This window comes from Vigna unguiculata, chromosome 4, assembly GCF_004118075.2.
Source record: "Vigna unguiculata cultivar IT97K-499-35 chromosome 4, ASM411807v1, whole genome shotgun sequence".
NCBI classification, from domain to species: domain Eukaryota; kingdom Viridiplantae; phylum Streptophyta; class Magnoliopsida; order Fabales; family Fabaceae; genus Vigna; species Vigna unguiculata.
Window position 1 is genome coordinate 24,787,829 of NC_040282.1, and position 24,558 is coordinate 24,812,386.

At 33.6% G+C, this 24,558-nt stretch overlaps 1 protein-coding gene across 3 annotated transcripts in view; it reads right to left on the bottom strand.

Moving 5' to 3' along the window:
- Nucleotides 1–3,305: 3,305 nt before the first annotated feature.
- LOC114182526 (DNA polymerase lambda) overlaps nucleotides 3,306–24,558 on the bottom strand; it is a 31,744-nt gene continuing 10,491 nt past the window's right edge. For 2 of the 3 annotated variants that reach the window (XM_028069414.1, XM_028069413.1), the window contains 6 exons: nucleotides 19,053–19,141; nucleotides 10,730–10,820; nucleotides 7,592–7,672; nucleotides 7,276–7,343; nucleotides 3,734–3,818; nucleotides 3,306–3,657 (listed from right to left, as the gene is read on the bottom strand). In XM_028069414.1, coding sequence (XP_027925215.1) covers nucleotides 3,559–3,657; nucleotides 3,734–3,818; nucleotides 7,276–7,343; nucleotides 7,592–7,672; nucleotides 10,730–10,820; nucleotides 19,053–19,141 — 513 coding nt within the window. In that variant the 3' untranslated portion in view covers nucleotides 3,306–3,558. Of the gene's footprint in view, nucleotides 3,658–3,733; nucleotides 3,819–7,275; nucleotides 7,344–7,591; nucleotides 7,675–10,180; nucleotides 10,247–10,729; nucleotides 10,821–19,052; nucleotides 19,142–24,558 lie in introns of all 3 variants that reach the window. The other variant, XR_003604106.1, reaches the window with a different exon arrangement.

Sequence of the window (24,558 nt, forward strand, 5' to 3'; positions counted from 1 at the left end):
ACAACCAACCATGATGGAGGCTATCCCTAGCCAACCAAAACATGTGTTCTTCAAGCTTCAACCAAGCAAAAATGCTTCCAAGATCAACCAAGATCTTTAATCAATAGTTGCAACTCTATGATTCAAAGAGAGAGAGTTTTCCAAATTTGTATTACAGTTTTTTTGTGTTCAGAAATCTCAATTTGTTCCTTATCTCTTTGAAAACCATTTTATAAAGCTTGGTCATAAGTGAATTCAACAGGTTGATTTGTCCGTACAATCTATTGATTTCACTTGACTTAAGTGAAATTTGTTGATTGAATAACAATTCAATTGATTGAATACATTCATTCCAAAACTATATGCAACAATCCTTTTAACCATTTAAAAACAATTTTAACACATTGAAAAGGGCGCACCAAGACCAAAACGACATCGAACCTATGTCATATAGTGTATGAATACAATACAAGAGTCAAACTTTTTAATCTTCACGTCACTTCCAAATTCAAAAAACAAGAAACTTGATCATCAATAAATCTTCATCAACCTCATATAATCTCATGCCTTCATCAAATTTATGCACCAAGGTCACTTGTGCTAACAGACTAAACTCTCTAATTAGACTCTTGTATCTAAAACGTCTAGTGCATTTTGTACGCCTATAATACTTATCATCCAAAAACAAAGTTGATTTTAGTATATTATTTTATTTAAAGCTCACTTTATCCTACTTGGACATGTCCCAATTACAAAATTGGATTTAAACTCAATTATATCTCAAAATAAGTAATATTAAGTATTCTAAAAGTATATAAAAATGCACTCATCACCGAGATAAGTAATATTAAGTATTCTAAAAGTTACACCATCTATTAATCAACAAATATTTTCTTTAAAAGTTTGTTTTCCTTTTGTGAAATTATTCTCTCAATGGCAATTGAGTGATAACTCAATTTCTATACTCTCATATCTAGGTTTATTTTCTTTAGGATTTTGATCTCTTTTATCTTTCATTCTTAGCTTAGTGTTTGCACTTCTTAGGAAATTTAGAAGTTATAGTAAATATAGCATAAAAGACTTTTTTATAGCTAAAACTTAGAGTTGCTATGCCTTGACCTTTGTTCATTGTTTTGCTCATAACTTTCTTCACAGATGTCCAATTGAACTAAGTTTTTTGGTGTTGGACTGTAGGCTCAAAGAGATTTAATTCTAGTATTAAAGCATTATCTTTGGAGCTTTTTTCTGGCTGTAATTCACATTGGAAATTGGATCAATTAGCAATGTTTTGGGCTAGTCGTTCTCCACCTAACATACAAGTGGATTGACTACACAGGGACCCAAAGAGACTAAGATAAGGCATTAAACTCATACCAAGTTAGCAGACAAAACATAATCACAAATTCTAAAATGGCAGTACGAACACTCATACCAGAAAAACAACTTTCGGTAGCTTTTATCTTTTTTCTTGTTTGCCTAACTCTGAACTATTTTCAATCCTGCATAAATTATGCGTTTATTTTCCCCTTTTCTCTATCTTTATTCATACTGATTTAGTTTATTCTACTTCAATTTACAGCCTTGAACTGTGTTCAACTTCCTGTATAATTTAATTTTAACCAATTAATTTCACTTTTCGTTATATTTCATTTACCTTGATTTTTATTTCTTTATCTTTATGTTTTTGCTTTTGAAAAACCCAAAACATTTTCTTTTGTATCAATATTATTGTATTGACCTCTTTTTCTTTGGTTGACATAATCCCTATACTACATTAGTAAGAAGGTTAATTATGATTATTTGGAGTAACTTATGCGATTAGATTATTCATAAAAGACAAAATGAGTTAATCTAATCCATTTTAACCAAGCCTGCCAAAAATAAATTGAACTAATCTGACCTACCACAAGGTAGAAAATTCCAACTCGTCCGGTCCACTATTTTTTTAATTATATATATATATATATATATATATATATATATATATATATATTTATTTAAAATATATTATGGATATTTTTTAACTTTCAATTGATTAATTAATGTTTATATTTAAATAAAAATAATTAATATCTTGTTAAATTATTATATTATAATTAATAATTAAAACTTAATTTATCAATATTAATAATTTAATTATAATATTGCATCTTTCAAATAATTTAATATAAACAAACCAATTTTTATATTTTTCAAATTTTTATTAAAAAAACATGCTGATAGACCAATCATTTGCCTTCGGTCCGTCAGATAAGATGAGCCATAATGGACTAACATGAAAATTTCAATCTGACACCAAATTTTTGGCAAACTAATATATTGACCCTCCAGACCAAACCCCTTTTTCAACACTATTCATCAGAGTATTGTAGAATCTGGTAAGGTCGATTTGGACGACAGATTTTGAAAATAAGGTTAAATTTGAATGGAATTATATGTATGAATTTATTTTTGGGTTAATTATGTTTTTGGTCCCTCAAGTTTCAGCGAAATTTGAAATTAGTCCCTCATCAAAACTTTTGACCAATTTAGTCTTTCATCTTTCAAAATACGTGAATTTAGTCCTTTTAACCAAATTTTGTTAAGTTTATCTGACGTTTCAAGCGCATTTCAAACAGTGTAAATAATTTAAATACTATTATGAAATAGGCTTGAAACGTCAGATAAACTTAACAAAATTTGGTTAAAAAGACTAAATTCACGCATTTTGAAAGATAAAAGACTAAATTGGAGGGACTAAATCCAAATTTCGCTGAAAGTTGAGGGACCAAAAACATATTTAACCCTTTATTTTTTCTAAAATAATTTTGTAATTTTCTAGGAAACAAAAGACATGAATTCAGAAATAAATAGAAACTAATTACAAGATTAATATAGCTTTTATAAATTAATTATTATAGAAATTAATTCATATTTATGTTTTAATTTTTCGTATAAGTCTTTAAGAAAACTTGTCGGAATATACTGTTAACCCATTTCATTTAAAACATTTAGCTTTTTTTTCTTTTTCTTTTTTACAAAATGTATATAGTCACGATCTATACATAAGAAAGCCACCCCCACAAGACTTTAGCATTCAGGTAATATTTCCCATATGCTAAAAGTTGCCGTGGAAAAAGAATTCTCTCAAAGCTGTAGAAGATAAAGCTAACATCCGAGTGGAGCTCACATCCTAAACCCTAAACATTAAAGATTTAGTTATTAATGTACAAGGAGATAACGGTTGCAGAGATAACACTTTACAGAGAAACCAGTTCAACAAACTTTGTATGTAAATATTAAATTAAAATTATGTTAAACGGTAGAACAATTTGTAAGATCAATGATTAAACTACAGTAATGACAATTAACTTAAAATATATTTTAAATAAATCCATCCAGCAAAACAGTTCTCATCTTATGGTGCCATTGTACAAAAAATTCTGAAGTCAGACATGCGATTGTATCTTACAAGTGTATCTATTTACAAAGCAGCACCCAGAGAATAAACCAAAAAGGCATTTGCTATATACATCAGCATATTCCTAAAAGTTGAATGCAGAGAGCAAGGAGAAGATTTCTCCCAAACCGTGCGTATATTTAGAGATTTCTTTCATTTGGTTCAAGCCAAGGAAAGTTCAGGAAATCAAATACCTCCTTTTCAGTATTAAATTTCAAACTTGCGCTACCTTTTGCACCCTGAAGTGGAACAAAAGTATGTATGAGAATTCGAGCAAATCATGACGCAAATATAAAGGATTCTTTTATGCCATACCCGTTTGTTGCCAGAACCAAGTGTGGCTGGAAACAACCCAGTATCGTCAAGCCGGAATCCTTTAGATTCTGCTATCAACCTCAACCTGCACTCAAACACCCAGAATAAGAAAAACCATCGTGACTTATTAGCTATGCATGACACAGAAATGACAACCCAAGATAAACAAGACACCGAACAAGGCCCATCAAATAGACAATGAGGTAAGGTTATGAAAACATCGTGCGCAAGAAAACAATAAAAAGCTAGAGTGGAAAAGCTTCTCAATAATCACTGGAAGAAGAAAACTCTAAAAAAATGAGATAGCAATAAAATAATAGACCACGTTTACTGGGGGATTTGAGTTATTTTGCTATAACTACGTGAATCTTTATTATATTTTTATTAGCAAAACTTGCGCTTTGTTCTTAATAAAAAGGACTGATATTTTGACTATTAAATTTTGACAACTTTTCTTTACAACCTGAGGTGTCATCTGTTAAGTAGTTTTGAAATATAGAGAAATGAAAAATTGCAAAAAAATAGATAGCCACTTGAAAGATGTCACTATATTGTAAGAGAAATTTCAAAATTTAATTGTCAAAAAATCATTTTTCTAATAAAAAATACTTACTAGAAGAACAGAATATCTTGAAAAACATAAATCAAGTCAACCACCACGACCATATCCATCCAACCAGCCCGTGTTGAGAAGACCATGCTCAATATAAATGTGGCCCAAGCATCCTATTCTATTTAAGAAATTGTACCTTATTGTTTGGGGCAAATATGGGTGTCCATCACTAGGGCTATTTTGTTCTGACTACATGTTTTCTTATTAACAGAAAATCTTCTAAAATCTTCTTCACTTGAGTTGATTAATGGATAATAAGTCAAATGCAGACTCATATACATAAAGAACATTATCAATGAACAAAGAAGAAAAAAATTAATAGTACCAACACCAGGATAAGACCTTAGATCCATCCGACATGGTATTTGAAGATAAATAACCCATAGAAGATCGAGAAGAAAACAAAGATTTGTTATCCGTAATATGGTTGGTGGCATCCAAGTCAAGAACCCTAGGTCCAAGAGAAGTAGAGTGAGTTAGACCAACAAAAGATGCACGTATGTGTGCGATAGAAGCAGTGGAACTAAGGTTCTGACAACCCTCGTACCATTTGATAAATTCATTGAGAATAGCATAGTATCTTGTGGTATTAGATGAAATAGAATCCACATTAAATGGAGGAAAGTTTAGTTTGGACCATTGTAGCAAAACAAGGAGAATGACCATATAAAGCATAATGCCGACAATCTTGTGACCTAGCTTGTGACAATGTTCACACTTGCGCTAGAGAGAGCCTCAGATCTGCAATCAAGATGATCAGGACATCGTGGTGGTCGCTAGGCCGAAATGATTTGATTGGTGGTGTTTCTCATCTAAATGGTGGCTCTAGGTCTATCGATGACGACTAGCAACAATGACAGAAAAAACGTGGGTTTAGCAGAAAACCCTAACTCTAGATACCATGTGAAAATAATGAAAAAACTAGGTATAGGATTAATTCCCCAGCTCTAGATACACAAGATATTTATAATGAAAAATAATATAAGAATATATGGGCCAAGACAAATACACATAATATTATAACTAACATAAGATATTGTAACTAACAACATCTAACAAAAGTAATGGTCTCCTAAGATTACACGCAAAGCTTCAGAGATCGCACTTCTTTCATAAAGCATTTCGTTACATGTAAAATTGATATTGAAAAGGGCTCTCTGGTAGAACATATTGAATATCAAATTGGTAGTGAAACTTATTTATTTATCTATCACACACAAGACCGAACATTATTTATGAAGTTAGTGTGGTAAACCAATTTATGCATGAGCCAAGAGAAAGACATATGCAAGCAATACACAAAATTCTTCGGTATTTGAAATCAAACCCAGGAAAAGGGCTATTGTTTGGGAAAGAAGACACATTGACCCTAAAAGTATATATTGATGTAGGCTATGAAGGTTTTGATACTAAAAGAAAATCTACCTCGGTGTATTATATGTTCCTAGGAGAAAGTTTCGTAACCTAGGAAAGCAAAAAAAAAACATGATATGTGTCATTCTAATGAAGAAGTTGAATTTTGAGCCCTTTCTCAGAACATGATAAAGTTTGATAACATTTAGTAATTGGTGTGCCTATTACTAGTAAAAAAATATTGTTTCCTTACATAGTTCAAGTGTATGTAAGGGGGATAACTTGAATCACTCACGTAATAGGATGGATCCATCAAAGTTCAACTTGGACATGGTTAGAGACTACAAAACCTGATCAGAAACAGACATACTCTCAAGAAGCCCATAAGAGGTAATCAATGCAAAGGTTTAACATTGCTCTAGTTCCTGGGCAGAAGTGGTAGGAAGAGGTAAAAGTTCATTGAAGTAACCTAAAAGACCATGAACCCCAATACTCAGCCACAAGACTATCAAGGCATCTAGGCACAATGACACTCAAGAAATTATGACAAACACCATAAAGGTGTTGAGTGTCATTGGTATACAACGATCATACCCATTCCCAAACCCTTGTACATGTGTCATGGGCACGGAAAATCAACTTGAACAAAGGATAGATGGTCTATATAAGAATAGTAAAAACTTGGGCATCAACTTTTCACCAATGAAGGTGATCCTTTTTTATCAATTGTGGTCATTGTCTGGTAAGGAATCAACATAATCCTATCCCTTAAGCCAAAGCTTGATATAAGAGGCATAAGTGTCATAATTAGAGCCATTTAACTTGTTAGTGGAGAGTGGGATAGAGGATTCAAAGCTAGCACTTGTAGAAGCCATGGGCACATGAAAAAGAGAGAAACATTGATAAGAGAGAGAGAGAAACATCCCTAAAAAAGAGGGGACATGTAAAATGAGCCGCAATCACTAAGTTGAGACTAGATTGGAAGAGGGAGCATTGAAGCAAGTTCAACACCGAAGAGAACAATTGAAGTAGATGCTGGACATATTGCCCCACGTGGTCGCCAGTGATGAATGAAGAAAGAAGCACACCTGGTTCTAGACATGCATGAGTGCATGTGGCTTCTCTAGTAGCCGCGATTTCAGTAACTTCGACTAGGCTCTCAATACCGGATAAGAATAAATTATTGGCATACGATTAAATCCTTGAGCATCTCAAGCACACTAAGCGAACGTGATATATATCATTTACATTGCATTACAAAGATAGGCCAAGGGGGCCCATATACTTCTAACAATGTATTGACACAAACAAATATTAAGATGCCACGTAGCTGACAACTAAAAACCAATTTCATAGATACAATGGTACATCATTAAAAAAAAATAAGGAAACCTCTTTCTATATTATTAAAATAATTAAATATTCATTTCACTTCTAAACCTTTCATTAATTTTCCCTAAACGTAAATTACAATGATATTCCCATAAATCAAAAGAACAATCCCTGAGGTACTATTTGAACTACTCTACTACACATCAACGGCCAAAAGACACTCTAGAAATAGAAAGTTTAGTACCTCCTATTCAGCACATCATTTCCGGTCCAAGCTATTAGTCCAAATGCATATATGTCTCTTGGGTACACCTACAAAAACATTAAAACCAACCATTTTAAAAGGTGATGCAACAGCATAAAACTGACAAGAATTACTTCTAAACTTTTATTGCAATATCCTATTGTTGATTATGTGCTAACATACTAAGTAAATAATTAATAGTCACAACACTATCAAATAGAAAAGAAAACATGGAATAAAACTAAAATATGCCATGCTACATGTCAAATGAAAGATAAAAGGAAAACCCTAAATATTTTAAAGCTACAATTGTCACCTTCAAATCAATACGACGACGCAACTCCTGCCCAGGATAGGTACAAAAACCGAAGTAAGTGTCCACGCCAGAATCAGAACCCTGTGTAATGAAATAAAAATTAACAAAGAAATTACCAATGAATTAAGAAATATTGCAAAAACATCTACCAGATAGATTAGTGCAACAAAATATTGAGTGGAGATTGATTCATCTAAAGGTATATCAAGATATATTGTATTCAAATTATATAATGATAAAGATATATGAAGTAGAGAAGGGGTTGAGAACTCCTATTAAAGTTTGAGACACAAAGTGTAAGGAACCAAGAAATCCCAACACCACTTAGCCCTTTTGTTGATTTCCAAATGATACAAATGGTGTACATATTGTGCCATTATCCAATTTCTCCTTTATAGAGTGTCTATCTACTTCAACATGCTTAATTATATCATGTTGCACTAGATTATGTGCAATACTTATTGTTGACTTGTCCTCACACTACAGTGTCATAGGGTTCTTCCAATGAATCTTTAGGTCTTCTAAAATTATCTTTAACGACAATATTTCATAAAGCTCTAAGGCCATGACTCTAAACTTGGCCTCTGAACTTGACCTTGCCACAATTTTGTTTCTTACACTTCCAATTGACTAAATTTCCTCCAAGAAAAGTGCAATATCCAAAGGCAGATCTTTTGTTGTCTATAGAACCTGCAAGTCTTAGTCTATGTAGACTTCTAAAATCATCCGATTCCGCTTTGTAAATTGTATTCCTTTTCCATGAATTCCTTTGAAGTACTGTAGAATGTGATAGGTAGCTCTAAGATGAGTCTCCTTTGGATTAGGCATGAGCTAACTAAGAATGCCTAAAGCAAAGGCAATGTCAAGCCTGGTGAGAAAAGTAGATCAATGGGAAGATTGTCTATCCACAACTACATCTTCAATAGAGTCACCAAGTCTGTGATTTTGTTCAATAGGTCTCTCTACTCGTTTGCATACTAATTTACAAATTTCAGCCAATAAATCTAACATATTTTTGTTGGGAGATGAAAATATCATGATGGGAATGAACCATTTCAATGCCCAAGAAATACTTTAAAATTCCTAACTCCTTAATTTCAAATTCTATTATCAAACATTTTTTTAAAGCTTTCGTTCCTACCAGACAATTTCCTGTTACAACTATATCAACTACATAGACGATTAGTGCAATAACTTTCCTGGAAGGTGATGCTTAATAAACAGTTTATGATCACCTTAACTTTGCTTGTAGCCTATGGTCTTCATTACAATAAACACATGCAAAACCATGATCGAGGAGAATACTTCAATCCATAGAGTGGCTTCCTTAGTTTACACACATTTTCCCCTTCGGCTTTAAACCCATGTTGGACCTCCATGCAAATTTTTTCCCCAAAATTACCATGCAGAAACGAATTTATGACACCAAATTGTTGCAAACTCCATCCTTAGTTAGCTTCTAAAGACAATAAAATTCTAACAATATTCATTTTTGCAATAGGCGAAAAGGTTTCAAGAATGTCAATCCCATATATTTGAGTATATCCTTAGCTACTAACATTGCCTTATACCTTTCTAATATCTCATCTGCCTTGTATTTAACAATGAATACCCCCACTTACATCCAACAATATTTTTTCCTTTAGGTATATCCACCAACTTCAAAGTTTTGTTCTTTTTCCAAAAAAACCCATTTCAACCTTCAGAGCATTTTTCTAGTTCTTACTATTCAATGCCTCAACCACAGTGTTTGAAATACTGATAGTATTTAGATTACCAAGAAAGCTTTTGTGATTACTGGATAATTTGTCATAAGACACAAAGTGTGACAACGGGTACAAGCTCTAACACCTTTCCTTACTGCAATTGGAAGATCATGAACGTCAATGGCTAGCATATTGTGCTCTTCATTAATTTCAAGTATTTAAGGTATAGGTTCAGATTGATGGCTTGTGGTGATTAAATAACAGGCCTTCTCTTCATGAGTATACTTCCAATGGACGGTTAACATTGTAAGTTTGTTCTCCAGTTATATTTGGGGTTCACTCAAGGTGAATGAATAGGAGCGGCAATAGACTTAGTAGATGGTAAAGTGTTAGACTGAATAACTGGTGGAGCGTTAATGAGACCTAATTTGGGAAGAAAGGAGTTTTGTTAACAATGAATTGTTCTCATGTTCAATACATAAGTTTTTCCCCTAAAGATAAGGTTGAAAATAGTGGTTTTTTTATCAAAGGTGACATCACCATACACAAGGAATCATTTTGTTGGAGCCTAGTAATATGTGTATTCCTTTTGAATAGGTAACCAATAAATATGCATTTGATAGCAAAGATCAATCTAAGTTACAAAGAATAATAAATCATAAAATTTAAAAACTTGATGGCACCTTCCTCATTTTATCCTAATAGCTGGTCATTTCAAAATTCGTGTCATACTTCAAGGTAGCTTATTCAATCCTTCAAATGACTAAAATGTAAAATTTCAATCTATATGTTAAGAAGTAGACTTTAAGTCTAACTCAACCCCACAAAACTGACTTGTAAAATAAAGTTTGTGCTCCAATTATATATTATGAAATTGACTTATCTCTAGTTGATGATGGACTTCCAACACACACCCCTCATGCCGAATATATACGTCCCGTGCATGGATCTAGAAATGGATGGTTTGATAGCGACTCGATAGTGGGTGGAACAATATGTGCAAAAAACATAAATTTCGTTAGCATAAGCTTTTTAACTGTGGTTCTAATACCATGTTAAGAAGTGAACTTTAGACCTAACTAAACCTCACAAAACCGGCTTGTAAGGTGAGGTTTGTACCTCACTTAAATATATTATGAAATTGTCTTATCTCTAGTCAATGTGGAACTTTCAACATTATCAACTATATAGCACATATGTATTTGCAAACAAACCCAAAATGTCATGATGTCAAGCTTAAGTGCAATTTAATAGTTACATCTCAACAAACTATTACTGCTTTGCATATTTATATGCAAGCATGCAGTCAAACACTAATCTTTGATGATATCAACATACAAATAAAATAATGTATCAATGCTTTCCTGGAAAGCTTAATCAATCAACCAAATAAACACATAATTTATAGGTCACAAGAAAATGCTAAAATTACCTCTTCGCTGTGAATACTGAAAATTAAATCCTCTCTTAGGAAATTCATATGCTTTAAATGTTTTACAAATTCTGGCAAAAATCCTTTGTGACTGCAAGCAATGAACAGATTTGTTTAACCTCTAACATGAAAAAAGAAGTTTCCACAAAGCAAACAACGATAAATATGTGCAAAATGTTGGTCAATTGCATTCTCTCCTTAACAGAAAGAGTAAAGTGTAATGTCTTAGCTGTTGAGTGTTACATATTTTTCCAATAATGGAGAAGAAAGTAAGCACGGAAGTAATTAAGGAATCCACAAAGATTAACATAAATTGCTTTAAGAATTTAGAACACGCCTAATTATGTAGTTAATCCAAGTAAAAACAGAATTCAAAGTGAACTCATGCTTCTAAAAGACATTTTTTGAATTTTGTTTTACCAAGAGAAAATTTGTATACATTACCATTCACTATTCTATTAAAAAACTAGTCAAAATTTCTATTGCCTACTTCACAGCACAGCCAGCCTATGTGTGCTGGGAAACATTGTTGGATGTTAGCATTCAATTGCAAGATATGAGACTTGAGTCCCACAATTTATCCATGAATTTTTTAATGGATGAATCCATCCATGAAAATAATATTTTAAAAAAGTTTAAAATAAATTGTCCAAAACAAATTTAATATTTCTGAAACTTTTTAAAAAGGTAAATTTAAGAAAGATTTGATTGTGAAAATATTGGTTGGATTGAGTTTATTTCATTAAGAATTTATACGAAGATCCATTGGATTTCAAGAAATGATGATGAATCATAAACCACCCATAAATATTGTTAGATAGTGAAATTTAAGCCTAACTCAACCCAACAAAACTGGCTTGTAAAGTGAGATTTGTACCCACTGATATACTATGAAATTGCCTTATCCCTAGTCGATATGGGACTTCTAGCACACCCCCTTCATGCCGAGGAATATACATCTCGTACGTGGGACTAGACCATGGTAGTTGAATCTTGAATCGTATCGTGTATCAAAGAGCTTAAATTTTGAATCGTGAATCGTACAATTCATTAACATTTTATAAACATTAAAAGAATGCAGTTTATACTTAAATATATATAAGATAGATAAATATGTAAAGAGAAAATTAATAACAAAACAATCTCATAATAAAATAGAATGGTTGTATCTATGTGTATCTACCGCAGAGTTTCACAATTTCAACAACATGGCCTTCAAAATACAATGTGGTTGCTGCATAAGATTCCTTCAACTATAGTTATATGCAACTAAACAAATTATGCATTATAGCCATCCAAAAAATAAGTGTTTGCTCCTTGTACCCTAAACAACCTAAAAAATAATTCTATTCTAATCATTCGTAATTCATCCTCATCCTCTCTAAGATTTACCACCTTGTGACCACTGTACTACAAACGCAGAAGCTCAAACCCACTGAACAAACGAACAAAAATATGCACGAGATGACCTGCAACCGCCACCGCAACACCGCACAACCAACCTTACACCATTGTGCGACCACCGCAACAAACAGAGATGACGTGATCACAAGAGGCAATGAGGAGAACATGTTTTCGAGCACACTAACGTTAATAAGTAACGTTAATAAGCTTCAATGTGCGAAAAATAATGGGGAAAAATTAGGGTTTCAATTTGGGGGTAAATCTGTAGAGGGAAAAACTAAATTTTCAAATTGGGGTAAATTCGTATCGTGAATCGAATCATGATTACGATTCGGACTCGTATCTTACGATACAATTACGATATCGGAGTAAAAACGATACAAATCATTCGTATCGCCAGGGACCTGAATTGTTTCATATTGTACGATTCGTATCGTGAATCGTACGATAGCGGGTGAAACTATATGCCCAAGAAACACAAATCTTGCTAGGATAGGCTTTAACTATGCCTTTATTACCATGTTAGATAGTGGACTTTAAGATGAGGTTTGCACCCACTTACATACTATGAAATTGCCTTATCTCTAGTCAATGTGAGACTTCCAACATATTAATGGATGGATTTGATGCAATAATTATTATACTTTTTTTATTAGAGATCCCACATAGGGATAATGTCTGTTGAAAAAGAGAGACCGATGTTATCAATATGGGATAACAAAAAATATCAGTAACCCAAAAATCATTTATAAAGTTATAACGAAAACCATCACGGGTTATAGTGGAAAGTATAACTTTTAAAAGATAGTTATAGTCTATGTACCAGAAAAAAACAAAATGACAAAAAACAGAGTTGACAATGGCAGCAAGCGACAGTTGTTGCCAGTGGCGGCAGACAGCGGTGGTTGACAATGGCAAGCAACGACAACCAGTGGTGGAAGTTGTCATTGTTAGTTGTAGTAACTAAGGTTGTACTACACGTACTCGAACCCCACAAAAATTAGGGGGCTAATGAACTATCCATACCCGAACCTATCCTACCCGGGCAAGAAGGATAGTATCAACCCATAGATAGATGTACTACTCGTACTCAAAGCCCACCAAAACTGGGACTAGCGTACTATCCGTACCCATCCCTATCCTACCAGGACCAGAACGTTAAGGCATCAACCCCAAACATGTCAACCCTCATACCAATGCCTTCATTAGAAAGACGACAGCTACGAAATGAAAACCAACAAGGGCTTTTGGGTAATTTCACCCACTTCAATGGATTTACAAGTAAAAAGGTATTTTGGACCAAAGAAATCCCAATCTAGGTGGGGACCATAAATAAAATAGTATAAATAGCACGTTCTTCCATGCATTCATTACGCAATAATTATTCTCTGAAATTCTCTGACATCACCACCAGTATTATCTTAAGCATCAGAGTGTCTTTCGCAGGCACCCCCCTTGCTTTGGACAAGATCTTTGGAGTTAAAGGATAATTCACCTTAAGACCAGATACTAGAATTACTTAAAGGACTTGGTAGAGTACAACTAGTTTCCATAAGAACAAAGGCTAAAGTGAAAAGAATAAGAGAAGAAATGTTTTAAACAATATTTTACTAAGTAGTAAAAGAATAAGAGTTGCCGAGTAATATGTAAAAGAGTAAGAGAGGAGGGTTCTCTGTACAAGGGTTTAGGTTAAATAATGTCAATTGGCCTAGCCCAAATTTTCGCCTTATGTACTAAACATTCGTAAAACATAGAAAATGACGAAATTAAGGTTTCTGTGTGCTGCTGCTACCTATCTCATCTCCCACATTGCTCATCTCTTCCCACAGTTGCTGCAATATCTCTTGCACTTTGCTACTGCTTATCTCTTTCTTCAGTTTGCTTTTTTTGCCATTACTATTCTGCCACCGTCAACCGCCATGCAAACAACGCTTCCACAAAAAACCCCTTCACCTCCGCCATGCGAACAACGGCCACCAAGAACTGCCACGAAAAACCCCCTTCACCTCCGCTCATCTCTTCCCACAGTTGCTGCAATATCTCTTGCACTTTGCTACTGCTTTGCTACTGCTTATCTCTTTCTTCAGTTCGCTTTTTTTGCCATTACTATTCTGCCACCGTCAACCGCCATGCGAACAACGGCCACCAAGAACTGCCACGAAAAACCCCTTTCACCTCCACCATGTGGCGACAGGTTGGGAAATTGCAACCGGTTTTCGCCATGGCAATGCCATGGCCGAAATCTGATAGCAGTGAGAGACATAGGTTTAATCTATAATATGTGTAGAGCACATAGAGTTATGCATTATAATAGGAAAATACAAAGAGATGGGCCTAAGCCCATCCCATGTAACACTCTCCCCCATACTGGTATATATAAATCGTATGTACCCGTAATGATTTAGTAAACAATACTAGGTCCCTATAACGAATTAGTAAACACATATGCTAGTTGATCCCTATAATTAATAAACTCAATCTTGATATCTCCAATCTTGATATCTCCAGATACAATATTTCTCAAATAAAATGACAATTGACCTCAATTATTTAGTCCTTTAATGAAAGGCGGCATTTCAACTAATATGAAAAGCAGCTTCATTGTCACATATAAGTGTGATTCAAGTGAGCTCTTCAAATTGCAATTCTTCAAGTTATTGTTTAAGCTAAATAATCTTACAAGTAGTTGAGGTCACAGCTCAATATTATGCATCCACACTAGATCTTGCTACAACATTTTGTTTCTTTTTCCTCAAAGGTCAAATTACATTTTATTTGTAAAGTCAAGCCAATGTTGTGAGGTCGAATTATGCTTAAAGTTCAATTTATAATATGGTATTAGAGTAATTCAGAGCCTATCCTAATTAAGTTTGTTCGGCCTCATGTCAATTGCTATCAAGTTCCCCACTACCTCCACACTCAAGATCAGGGCGGTGCTTTTCTATTAAGGGCCTTCCTCTTGATTATGTTGTAGTTATTTATGTAATTGAAAGTTGTTGGAAGTCTCACATCGACTACATAAAGATAAGGCCAATTTAGAGTATATATATGGGTGCAAACCTCACCTTATATACCGGTTTTGTGAAGGTTGAATTAAGCTTAGAGTCCAAAATTCTTAACATTGTATCTAGAGCCTAAAGCTTTTGATTGTCAATATTTGAATTTTGAATTCATTAAAGAAGGATTCTTTGGTTTTTATCACAGGACACTGGGTTCTTATCAAAGATTGAGATCTTTGTGGCAAATCTTCATTGACTCGTCAATCTGCTAGATTGTGGCGTCTCCATCTTGGTTTTTTAGGGTTTTTCTCTTTCCATGGCTTCTTCTGCTGCCTCTTCTGATAGTGCAAGCCAATTTGCTCTTTTCAAGGTATGTAGATGATCTGAACTGTAGTTCCACTATTTTTATTGCACGCCCAGTTATATCTTCTTTTGTTGGCGACCTTGGATTCTTGACTTAGGTGCCACAAATCACATTTCTGGTAACAAATATTGGTTTTCTTTATCCTCTTGGATAATTTACCTACGGTTACAATGGTTGATGGGTCTAGAGTCTTATCTCATGGTATCAGAGTCCTTCTTAGAACCTATCCTAACAAGATTTGTTGTTTGTTGGACATGTTCCACCAGCTACCGGGCCGCTATGGGGCCACTCATTAATGTCTAGTTCTACGCACGAGATATATATATACCTCAGTGTGAAGGAGGTGTTGGAAATTCCACATCGACTACTTAGAGATAAGGCCTATTTAGAGTATATATGTAGGTGCAAACCTCATTTTACATGCCGATTTTGTGAGATTGAGTTAGGCTTAAAGTTCACTTCTTAACAAGAGTAAATTTGAGACGCCTCCCATCACTGAAGTGGAGGCCCTCCTTGATCATGAAGCGTGCCTCGAACTTCATCAAAAGTGTCTTTTTTCCCCTTATGTAAATTATTCTTCTTTTTCTACCCCTACTACTTTCCATAATAATTCTTCCAAGTATAATGTTCGTGGTGGTGCAAGGCGTGGTCGTGGCCATGGTGGTCGATTTGCCAACTTCTAATGTCATATTTGCCTTAAGTATGGTCATACTGCCAATGTTTGTCACTATCGTGCTAATCCAACCTATCGGCCACATGAATCCTTGGTTCTTTATAATCCTTCCACCAATCAACTATTGCATCTTCCATCCTAATTTACTGCTCCTTTGTCTATGGCTTCCTCAAGTTCCAGTGTTGCCTCTACACAACCTATTTCTGTTCTGCCCAATGCCTTGCTCACTTCAACTACTCCCGAGACAATTGCCTCATGGGTCCCAAAATTCTAGTGCTTCTTTCCATGTCACTAATAACTCGCAAAACATCCAGCAATCCAAGCAATTTGATGGTCTTGACAACATCTATGTTGGCAATGGTGAAGGATTGAATGTTCTTGCCTCTAGTTTAACTTACTCTTAATCCCTCCACAAACTCCTCCTTCATCTTTCACTTTTGTCATTTACTTGTTCCTTCTAATACTAAAAATCTTTTTAGTGTGTGTCAATTTGCTCTTGATAATGGTGTTTATTTTGAGTTTTATCCTCACTTTTGTATTATCAAATCCCAGGTCACTCATGAAACTCTTCTTCAAGGTGTTATTGGTGTTAATGGTCTCTATTCCTTCCCCCACACTCCAGGTTTCCCAACATTGTCATCTTGTCTTGTCCATTACCTCTCTTGTTTGTGATGTCTCATCATCCAATGCTCCACCATCCTCCGAGTCTCTCAATTTATGGCAGTCTAGATTAGGCCATCCTAATGTTAATGTATTAAAACTTGTTATGACACAGTGTAATGTTCCTTTTAATAGTAAAAATCTCTCTTTTTGTTCTTCATGTTGTGTCGGTAAATCTTATCGTTTACCTTCTCCATCTGCTATTGTTTATAGCAACCACTTCAATTAATTTTTAGTCATTTATGGGGGACCCTTCCATGTTCTTTCTATTGTCGGTTTCTTATACTATATTTCATTTATCGATCCTTTCTCACGTTTTATATGTCTCTCTCCTATTAAGCATAAATCTAAGGCTCTATCTGTCTTTCAACATTTTAAATCTAAAGTTGAACTTCAGTTGACACTAAAATCAAAAGTATTCAAATTGACTAGGGTGGTGAATTTTGCTCTTTTACATCTTTTCTTGCCACTCATGGTATCACTCAACATCGCCACATTACCGAATTGAGCCTAACTCTATTACAACATGCATCTCTTCCCTTGAAATTTGTGATCTTACTTTTCATGTTGCGATCCATTTAATTAATAGGTTACCTAATGCCTCTTTGCAATTCAAAGTAATCTACACTATTCCTTTTAATTGTTTCCCTGATTATACATCTTTAATGGTTTTTGGTTGTGCTTGTTTTCCATTCCTATGACCATATCATGCACACAAACTTCCTTTTCGTCGGAGGAATGTGTTTTTTTTCGGTACTCCACATCCCACAAAGGTTATCTTTGTTTCTCCATGTTTGGTCATGTTTATATTTCCAAGGATGTCATTTTCAATGAACTATGTTTTCCTTATCCTACTCTTTTTCCTTCTACTTCTCCTTCTATTCCTTCTCAATACTTTGGATCTCCTGCTCCCCTTAAGCGCCCATTCTTATCCCTCCTTCTCCATCGTCTTCTCTTCGGTCTTCTACTCCAACCACATTACCTTCTTCCACTGAACCTTTGCCACCTCCTGTTGTTTCCTATAATACTCATCCTATGCAAACACATTCGAAAGTTATTGCCATGTCTTGTTTTGTTCCTTCCTCCCTACTTCTCACACTGTTGAACCATATCATTTTACCACATGCCATTAAAATTCCCCACTTGGTTGTTGTTGTGCAATCTAAATATGATCTTTCATGATAAAAATAAACAATTAGAAATTGATTGTCATTTTGTTAAAGAGAAGTTGCAGTTCAAGAATCTCTAAGACGACGTAAGATATAGTTTAAATGTGTTGGAAGTCTCACATTGACTACAGATAAGACAATTTCATAGTATATAAGTGGGATGCAAACCTCACTTTACAAGCTGGTTTTATGGAGTTGAATTAGGCTTAAAATCCACTTCTAACATGGTATCAAAACCATTGCTTAAAAAGTCTATCCTGGCAAGATTTCTTGGACATTCTGTTCCACCCACTATCAGACTGCTAACGGACCACCCCTTTCTAGATCCACACACGAGATGTATATACCTCGACGTGAAGAGGGGGTATTAGAAGTGATGAAGGATTGACCCCAACCAAGGATGGAGGCACATGCTTAAGAAGACTAAGCATGTTTAGAAAGGAAGTTCACTAATCCTTCATCCCTTTCATTTGTGTTTGTTATTTTTGATTCCCAAAGTTGACTTAGTTGATTCAACTTTAGTTGACTTGTTGACCTTTGACTAGGTTTGACTTGTTGACTACAATTGACTTGACTTAAGTCAACATGCTAATCTATGTTTATTTGCTTTGTAGGTTAATTAGGAGTAAAAAAGCAATGCTAGGTGGCGCATGGTGATTGGGGAGCATAAAGACATCCAAATGATGAAATCAAATAGTGAGAAAAAAGTACTGCAAAGTGACATGTATGCAGTAACAAGGTCAACCAGTGGTAACTTTTAAATGGTCAAAGAATAAGGATTTCAAATTTTATTAGGCTTCTGAGGCAAAAAATGCATTAGCAAATTGTAGTTAAAACTGGGATTTTGGAACCTATATCATGGTAAGAGCATCATGGTTAAAAAAGCCCATAGCAGCACTAATTGCAGCTAATGAAAATCACTCCATTATTTGAATATTTTTGCAGCCGAAGGCTTTTCCACTCTGCTATAGCATTATTATGATTAAGAAAATACTCCATATATTTAAACGCATTTTTTCTTCACAAATAAAGGTTATAAGAAATCAAGCCATACCTTTGTCCATCGGGATGTGTTATAATGATATCAATATCTCCACAGGTAGCTTTCCCACGTCTATATGATCCCCCACAGATGATAACAATCTAAATTAAACAACAGAAGCATGAGCAAGTTTTCAACAAATTAAGAGTTCTGCTCTGATTTTGGAAACATAAAACATTGAGCTGAAACCGTGTTATTGAGACAACACAGATGTATTATTTCTATCGAGAAAAAGGAATTAAAATTAATATAATAAGTAAAGGAAATTTGATATCCCTTAATAACAAAGATATGATACAAAAATAAATTAAAACATTCTTAATAATGCATATATAATCTAAATATTCTTGATTATGTATACGATAAATTCCTTAGTTCTATAATTATAACACTCAACCAAATTGAAGAATGTAAGTCAGATGTGTCTAGCTTGCTACACTAGAGTTTACAAATCAAGTGGTCATGTCTCCAAACTCTAATTGTTTTCTTATGAAATGACAATCTACTTCGATATGCTTGATCTTCGCATCAAAGACAGCTTTAGAGGCAATGCATAATAATATTTGGTTGTCTACTACAAGGCACATTTGGGAACTTTCAAGTTCGATTTTTTTGAGTCGCTTTAGTCATATGAGCTCACAAGTGACTAATGTCATTGCCGCAATTGATCTTGTCACAACATTTTGTTTCTTACTTTTTCACGATATTAAATTATTTCAAAAAAAAACAACACCCTGAAGTGGAGCATCTATTGTTTGATGACCCTACCCAGTCAACATTAGAATACCCAACAATTTGTGCAGATTTGCCATATCTTCAAAACATGAGGCCTTTTCCAAAAGCCTTGAGGCCTTTTCCAAAAGCCTTCTTAATATACTATAAGATCCATGTCAAGGCATCCAGACACTCTAGACAAGGAGAGTTTAATAATTGACTTACTACTCACTGCAAAGGCGACGTAACAGAGTCACTCAGTGAGATTATTTAGTTAAGCAACTAACATTATGTATTTCCTAGGATAAGAATATGGTTCTCCTTGGTCGGGGTCAAGTTTGACACATTGATTCCTTGGATTTTGCCACTTCTTGATATGATTTCGGATGAAGAAATGTCAAATCAAGGAGGAGGAGAAAATTTAGAACATGATCAAGAAGTCCTAACTAGAAACATGGTAAGAAAAGTGATAAAGAAAGAATCAAAATGATTGAAGAAAACATTAAGAAAAATAATTTCTAATATTTAGTCGATTCCAAAATATTCTAGAAGGATCAAGAATGTCCCAGAATCCCTTAGAAGTGCAATGGTGAACAGCCAAAATATGAAGAGGAACATTTGCATGTTGTAACTTCCTTCAACAAGACACCTTCAAGCCCCTCTGAGTGTTGTAACTTCTTTCACTTGTCACTTTCAAACACATGTAAAGGTTGTAACTATTTCCCATGTCTCTCCAACTTCTAGTACATCACATGAGTTAACACATAATTTAGGTTAAATTACTCTTTTGTTCCCTCTATTTGTCATGAAATTTCATTTTGGTCCTCAAGTTTTTCGTTGTCTCAATTTGGTCCTTATTTTCTTAAAAATGACTCAATTTGATCATCACCGTTAACTTTAACCAGACGGTGTAAAGTCAACGCCACGTGTCAATTTGTGGTTTTTTTGAATTTTTTGAATTTTTTTTGAATTTTTTGAATTTTTTTTTTTAAATTTTTAATTTTTTTTTTATTTTTGACACGTGTCACTTCACAGTTGTGCCACGTGTCAAAGTGACTCAATTCTATACTTGTTTTTAGTTTCAATTTAGTACCAATTTTTATAAAAATGAAACAATATTGTCCTCCTTAGATTAAGACTCAATTTAATCTTTGTATACAACTTATGATGATATTTTTAATAAAATTGATGTTTTTATTAAATATTTGTAGAAATATTTTTAAATAAGTTTTTTTTTAGTTTTATTATTAAACAAAGTTAAACCCCAAACTTAATTTCAAAAATTAACAATTTTGTCATCATATATAAAGGCATCAAGTGTATCATATTATACAAACTTAGTAAAAATTAAAAATCAAATAACTTTTCACACATAAGTTTAGGAACTAAATTTCAAGTTCAAAACAAAATCAAATTCTAACCGTAGAATTTAAAGTTAATTTAAAATATTTATAGAAATATTTAATAAAAACATTAATTTTAGTAAGAATATCACCATAAAATTTATAAAAAAGTAAATTTAGTAACAATTTAAGGAAGGAAAATATTACTTTATTTTTACAAAAATTAAGACTAAATTGAAACTAAAAACAAATATAGGGACCAAATTGAGTCACTTTGACATGTGGCACAAATGTAAAAGTGACACGTGTCAAAAATAAAAAAAAAATTTAAAAATTTAAAAAAATTAAAAAATTAAAAAAAAAAACAAAAATTGACACATGGCGTTGATTTTAACACCGTTTGGTTAAAGTTAACGGTGAAGACCAAATTGAGTCATTTTTAAGAAAATGAGGACCAAATTGAGACAACGAAAAACTTGAGGACCATAATGAAATTTCATGACAAATAAGGGACCAAAAGAGTAAATTAACTCATAATTTAAAAGGGAACTTAAATGGATTTTATAGACTATAAATGGCTTTGGTATCATCTTAAGAAAGTGGAATTTAAAAGGGAAATTAGAGACATTAGAACACAATTAGTAGTGAAGGATGGGAGGGGTTAGCGTTTAAATATGGATGTAAATATTGCACATTTGCTTCACAATAATTATAGATTGATTATATAATAACTAAATATTTCTTTATGGGGAAAATATGATGTATATTTTTCAATTTGTTAAAAATACAAAAAAAATCAAGGGAATAAATTTGTACACTAATCTATATTTGAATATCAAGGAAATAATTCTCCCCATAAATGCTCTAAACTTTGTTTTATTATTACTCATTGAGTATCTACTAGGTTTAATATGTGCAAAAAATTTTAGACTCTATTCATCCCCCCTCTTTCTAGAGTCACCTACACGTTTATATATATGTTGCTAAGAGTTTCCACATAAGATCTATACCCCTCTTACAACTTTCCACACAACACATATTTTTCAATAGAAAGATCTCAACCGTTTTCTTTAGACAACAACAGTGTCAATGTCATCATTAAGCTTAGGATTAGAAACAATATTACCCAGGGAAAACTCATTTTGTGGAGCCTGGTTGGATTCACAGCTTTGCCTTAGGGTTGTGCTAGACTCTACTCCCTTCCTTGTCTTTCTGAATTACATCATCCAATTGTCTCCTTGTGTGGCTTGACCTTGATCTACCAATGTAGTACTTTCTCTAGCTTTCGTTGGTGCAATTTCTATCGTAATTTCCTCTGTTGTTGGTGCATTCTTGGCTGGCTTTGCATTTGCTACTACAAATTCCTCTATTGTAGGTGCAATCTTAGTCGACTTTACTTTGCATTTTCTATTTTTGTTTCCTCAACTGCATATGCAAGCTCAACTAGCTTTGCATTTAGGTAGATCGGCTAGACCAAATCCCAAAAGTTGGGATTCTACCACTTCAATTGGATAGGTCTTATCGTCGTGAATACCAACTTTGGGGTAATAAGGCTATATCTCAAAAAACATGACCTCCATGTGTGGTAAAATTTTCTAGTTTGAGGTGAATTGCATTTGTACCTATTTTAGTGATGAGAGTAGACATGGAAACTGCATTTTAGGTCATATTTGTTATGACGAGGATAGAGGTTGCAAAGGCTGAACATCTGAATATTTTTAAGGGAATGGATGTAAGGATACAACTAGTAGGGTATATTTGGAAAGTAGTGTAAGGGATGTTAATCCTGGCAAGGCTTCAAATTTTGATTCTGAAAATCCTGGCAAGCCTTTTCTTTCCTCTTTAATTGAAGGAATACGTGCACTACATGCTGAAATTGAACCTCAAATCTTCCACATAATCTTTTAGTACTTGCTCTCTAGACATGACGAGTAAGAACTTCAATTCCTCTTTTAATGTTTCTAAAACTTTATGTAAGGACTCTAGGGTTTGAAAATCTGGTGCAACAGACCATATGACCCCTTGTTTTAACATATGTTTCTTTTCCTGATAACCACATTACTATTGTTAATGGGACTTGTATGCCAATAACTAGACATTGTAATGTTTCTCTTTTGACATCCCTTAGCCTCAAAAATGTCCTTTATGTTCCAAAACTTTCTACTAATCTTATTCATGTTCAAAAACTTATCCATAACCTAAATTATTTTGTAACCTTTCCTAATCACTTTTTAGAATCTTGCCACAGGGAGGACAATTGGAATTGTTAAGGAATGGAAGGGTTGTGTTGCTTTAAAAACTATAGGATCAATACCTCTTGTCTCTAGTCATGCACTACTTTTGAGTCTACACAAATTTGGCTTTTCCACAGTCGTCTAGGATGATACCCATCCTTTTTTGTTCTAAAGTTTATGTTCCCTTCGTTGTTTTTTCAAAAAAATTCTATTAAGTCATTTAAATGTGACATATGTCAATTTGTAAAACACCATTGAGCCATATTTCCTTCTAGTCGTACAAAGATAGTTCATCCTTTTTATTTAGTTCATTATGACATTTGGGAGCATGCATCAAACTCTAATTATATCTAGTGATAAATAGTTAGTCACTTCTCTTGATGATTGTACCCATGTTACACGGATTTTTCCAAATGCTATCTATCTTATTAACCAATTACCCTTTAGAGTCATATATGGTCTAACTCCAATTGAGTTCATGCATGCCTTCTTTCCATTTGCTCCTTTTTTATCTACCCTTCATGGAAGTGTTTGGATTTGCTTGTTAAATTCATTGCCTATGCATCTAATAAAAAGGATATCATTGTAATCATCCTCTGAGTCAAAAGTTTTTTTACCTCCATAGATGTAACTTTAAATGAAACTAAAAAACTTTTTACATGCGTTCTCTACTTTAGGAGGAGAGTTCTTTCAAAGTTGAGTCTTTTTAATCTCTTAAGTCATCTTTTGTCCCGGTTATACAACAACCATCTCATACTGATACTACTTTTGGTACTCTTGATATTTCTCCTTTTAGTACTCTTGATATTTCTCCTGACACATCTCGTATTAATTATTACTATTAGATATATTGTTAGATATATTCGATATCTTTATCTTCTATCTTTAGTATCTTTGTTATTATTCTTTATCTTGTATATTAGGCTTAGCCCATGTCTTCTTTATTATAAATACATTATCCTATGTGTAGTTTTACACCAAGGGAGATTAATCTCAAATCTATTTTCCCTATATTCAATAATTACTATAGGGTCATAGTCCCCTATCTATAGAGGACGATGTACCATTTCAAATGAATAAATTAAATAAGAATCTTCTTTGTTTCAAATTAAAACCTTTCAAGTTTTGGTATTAGAGAAATGAGGCAAGTATGTCGTTATTTGCAGATTGTGCATAAAGAATATTTGCAGCCAACAACAAGTGCATTATTGTATTTTTTGTGGTTTG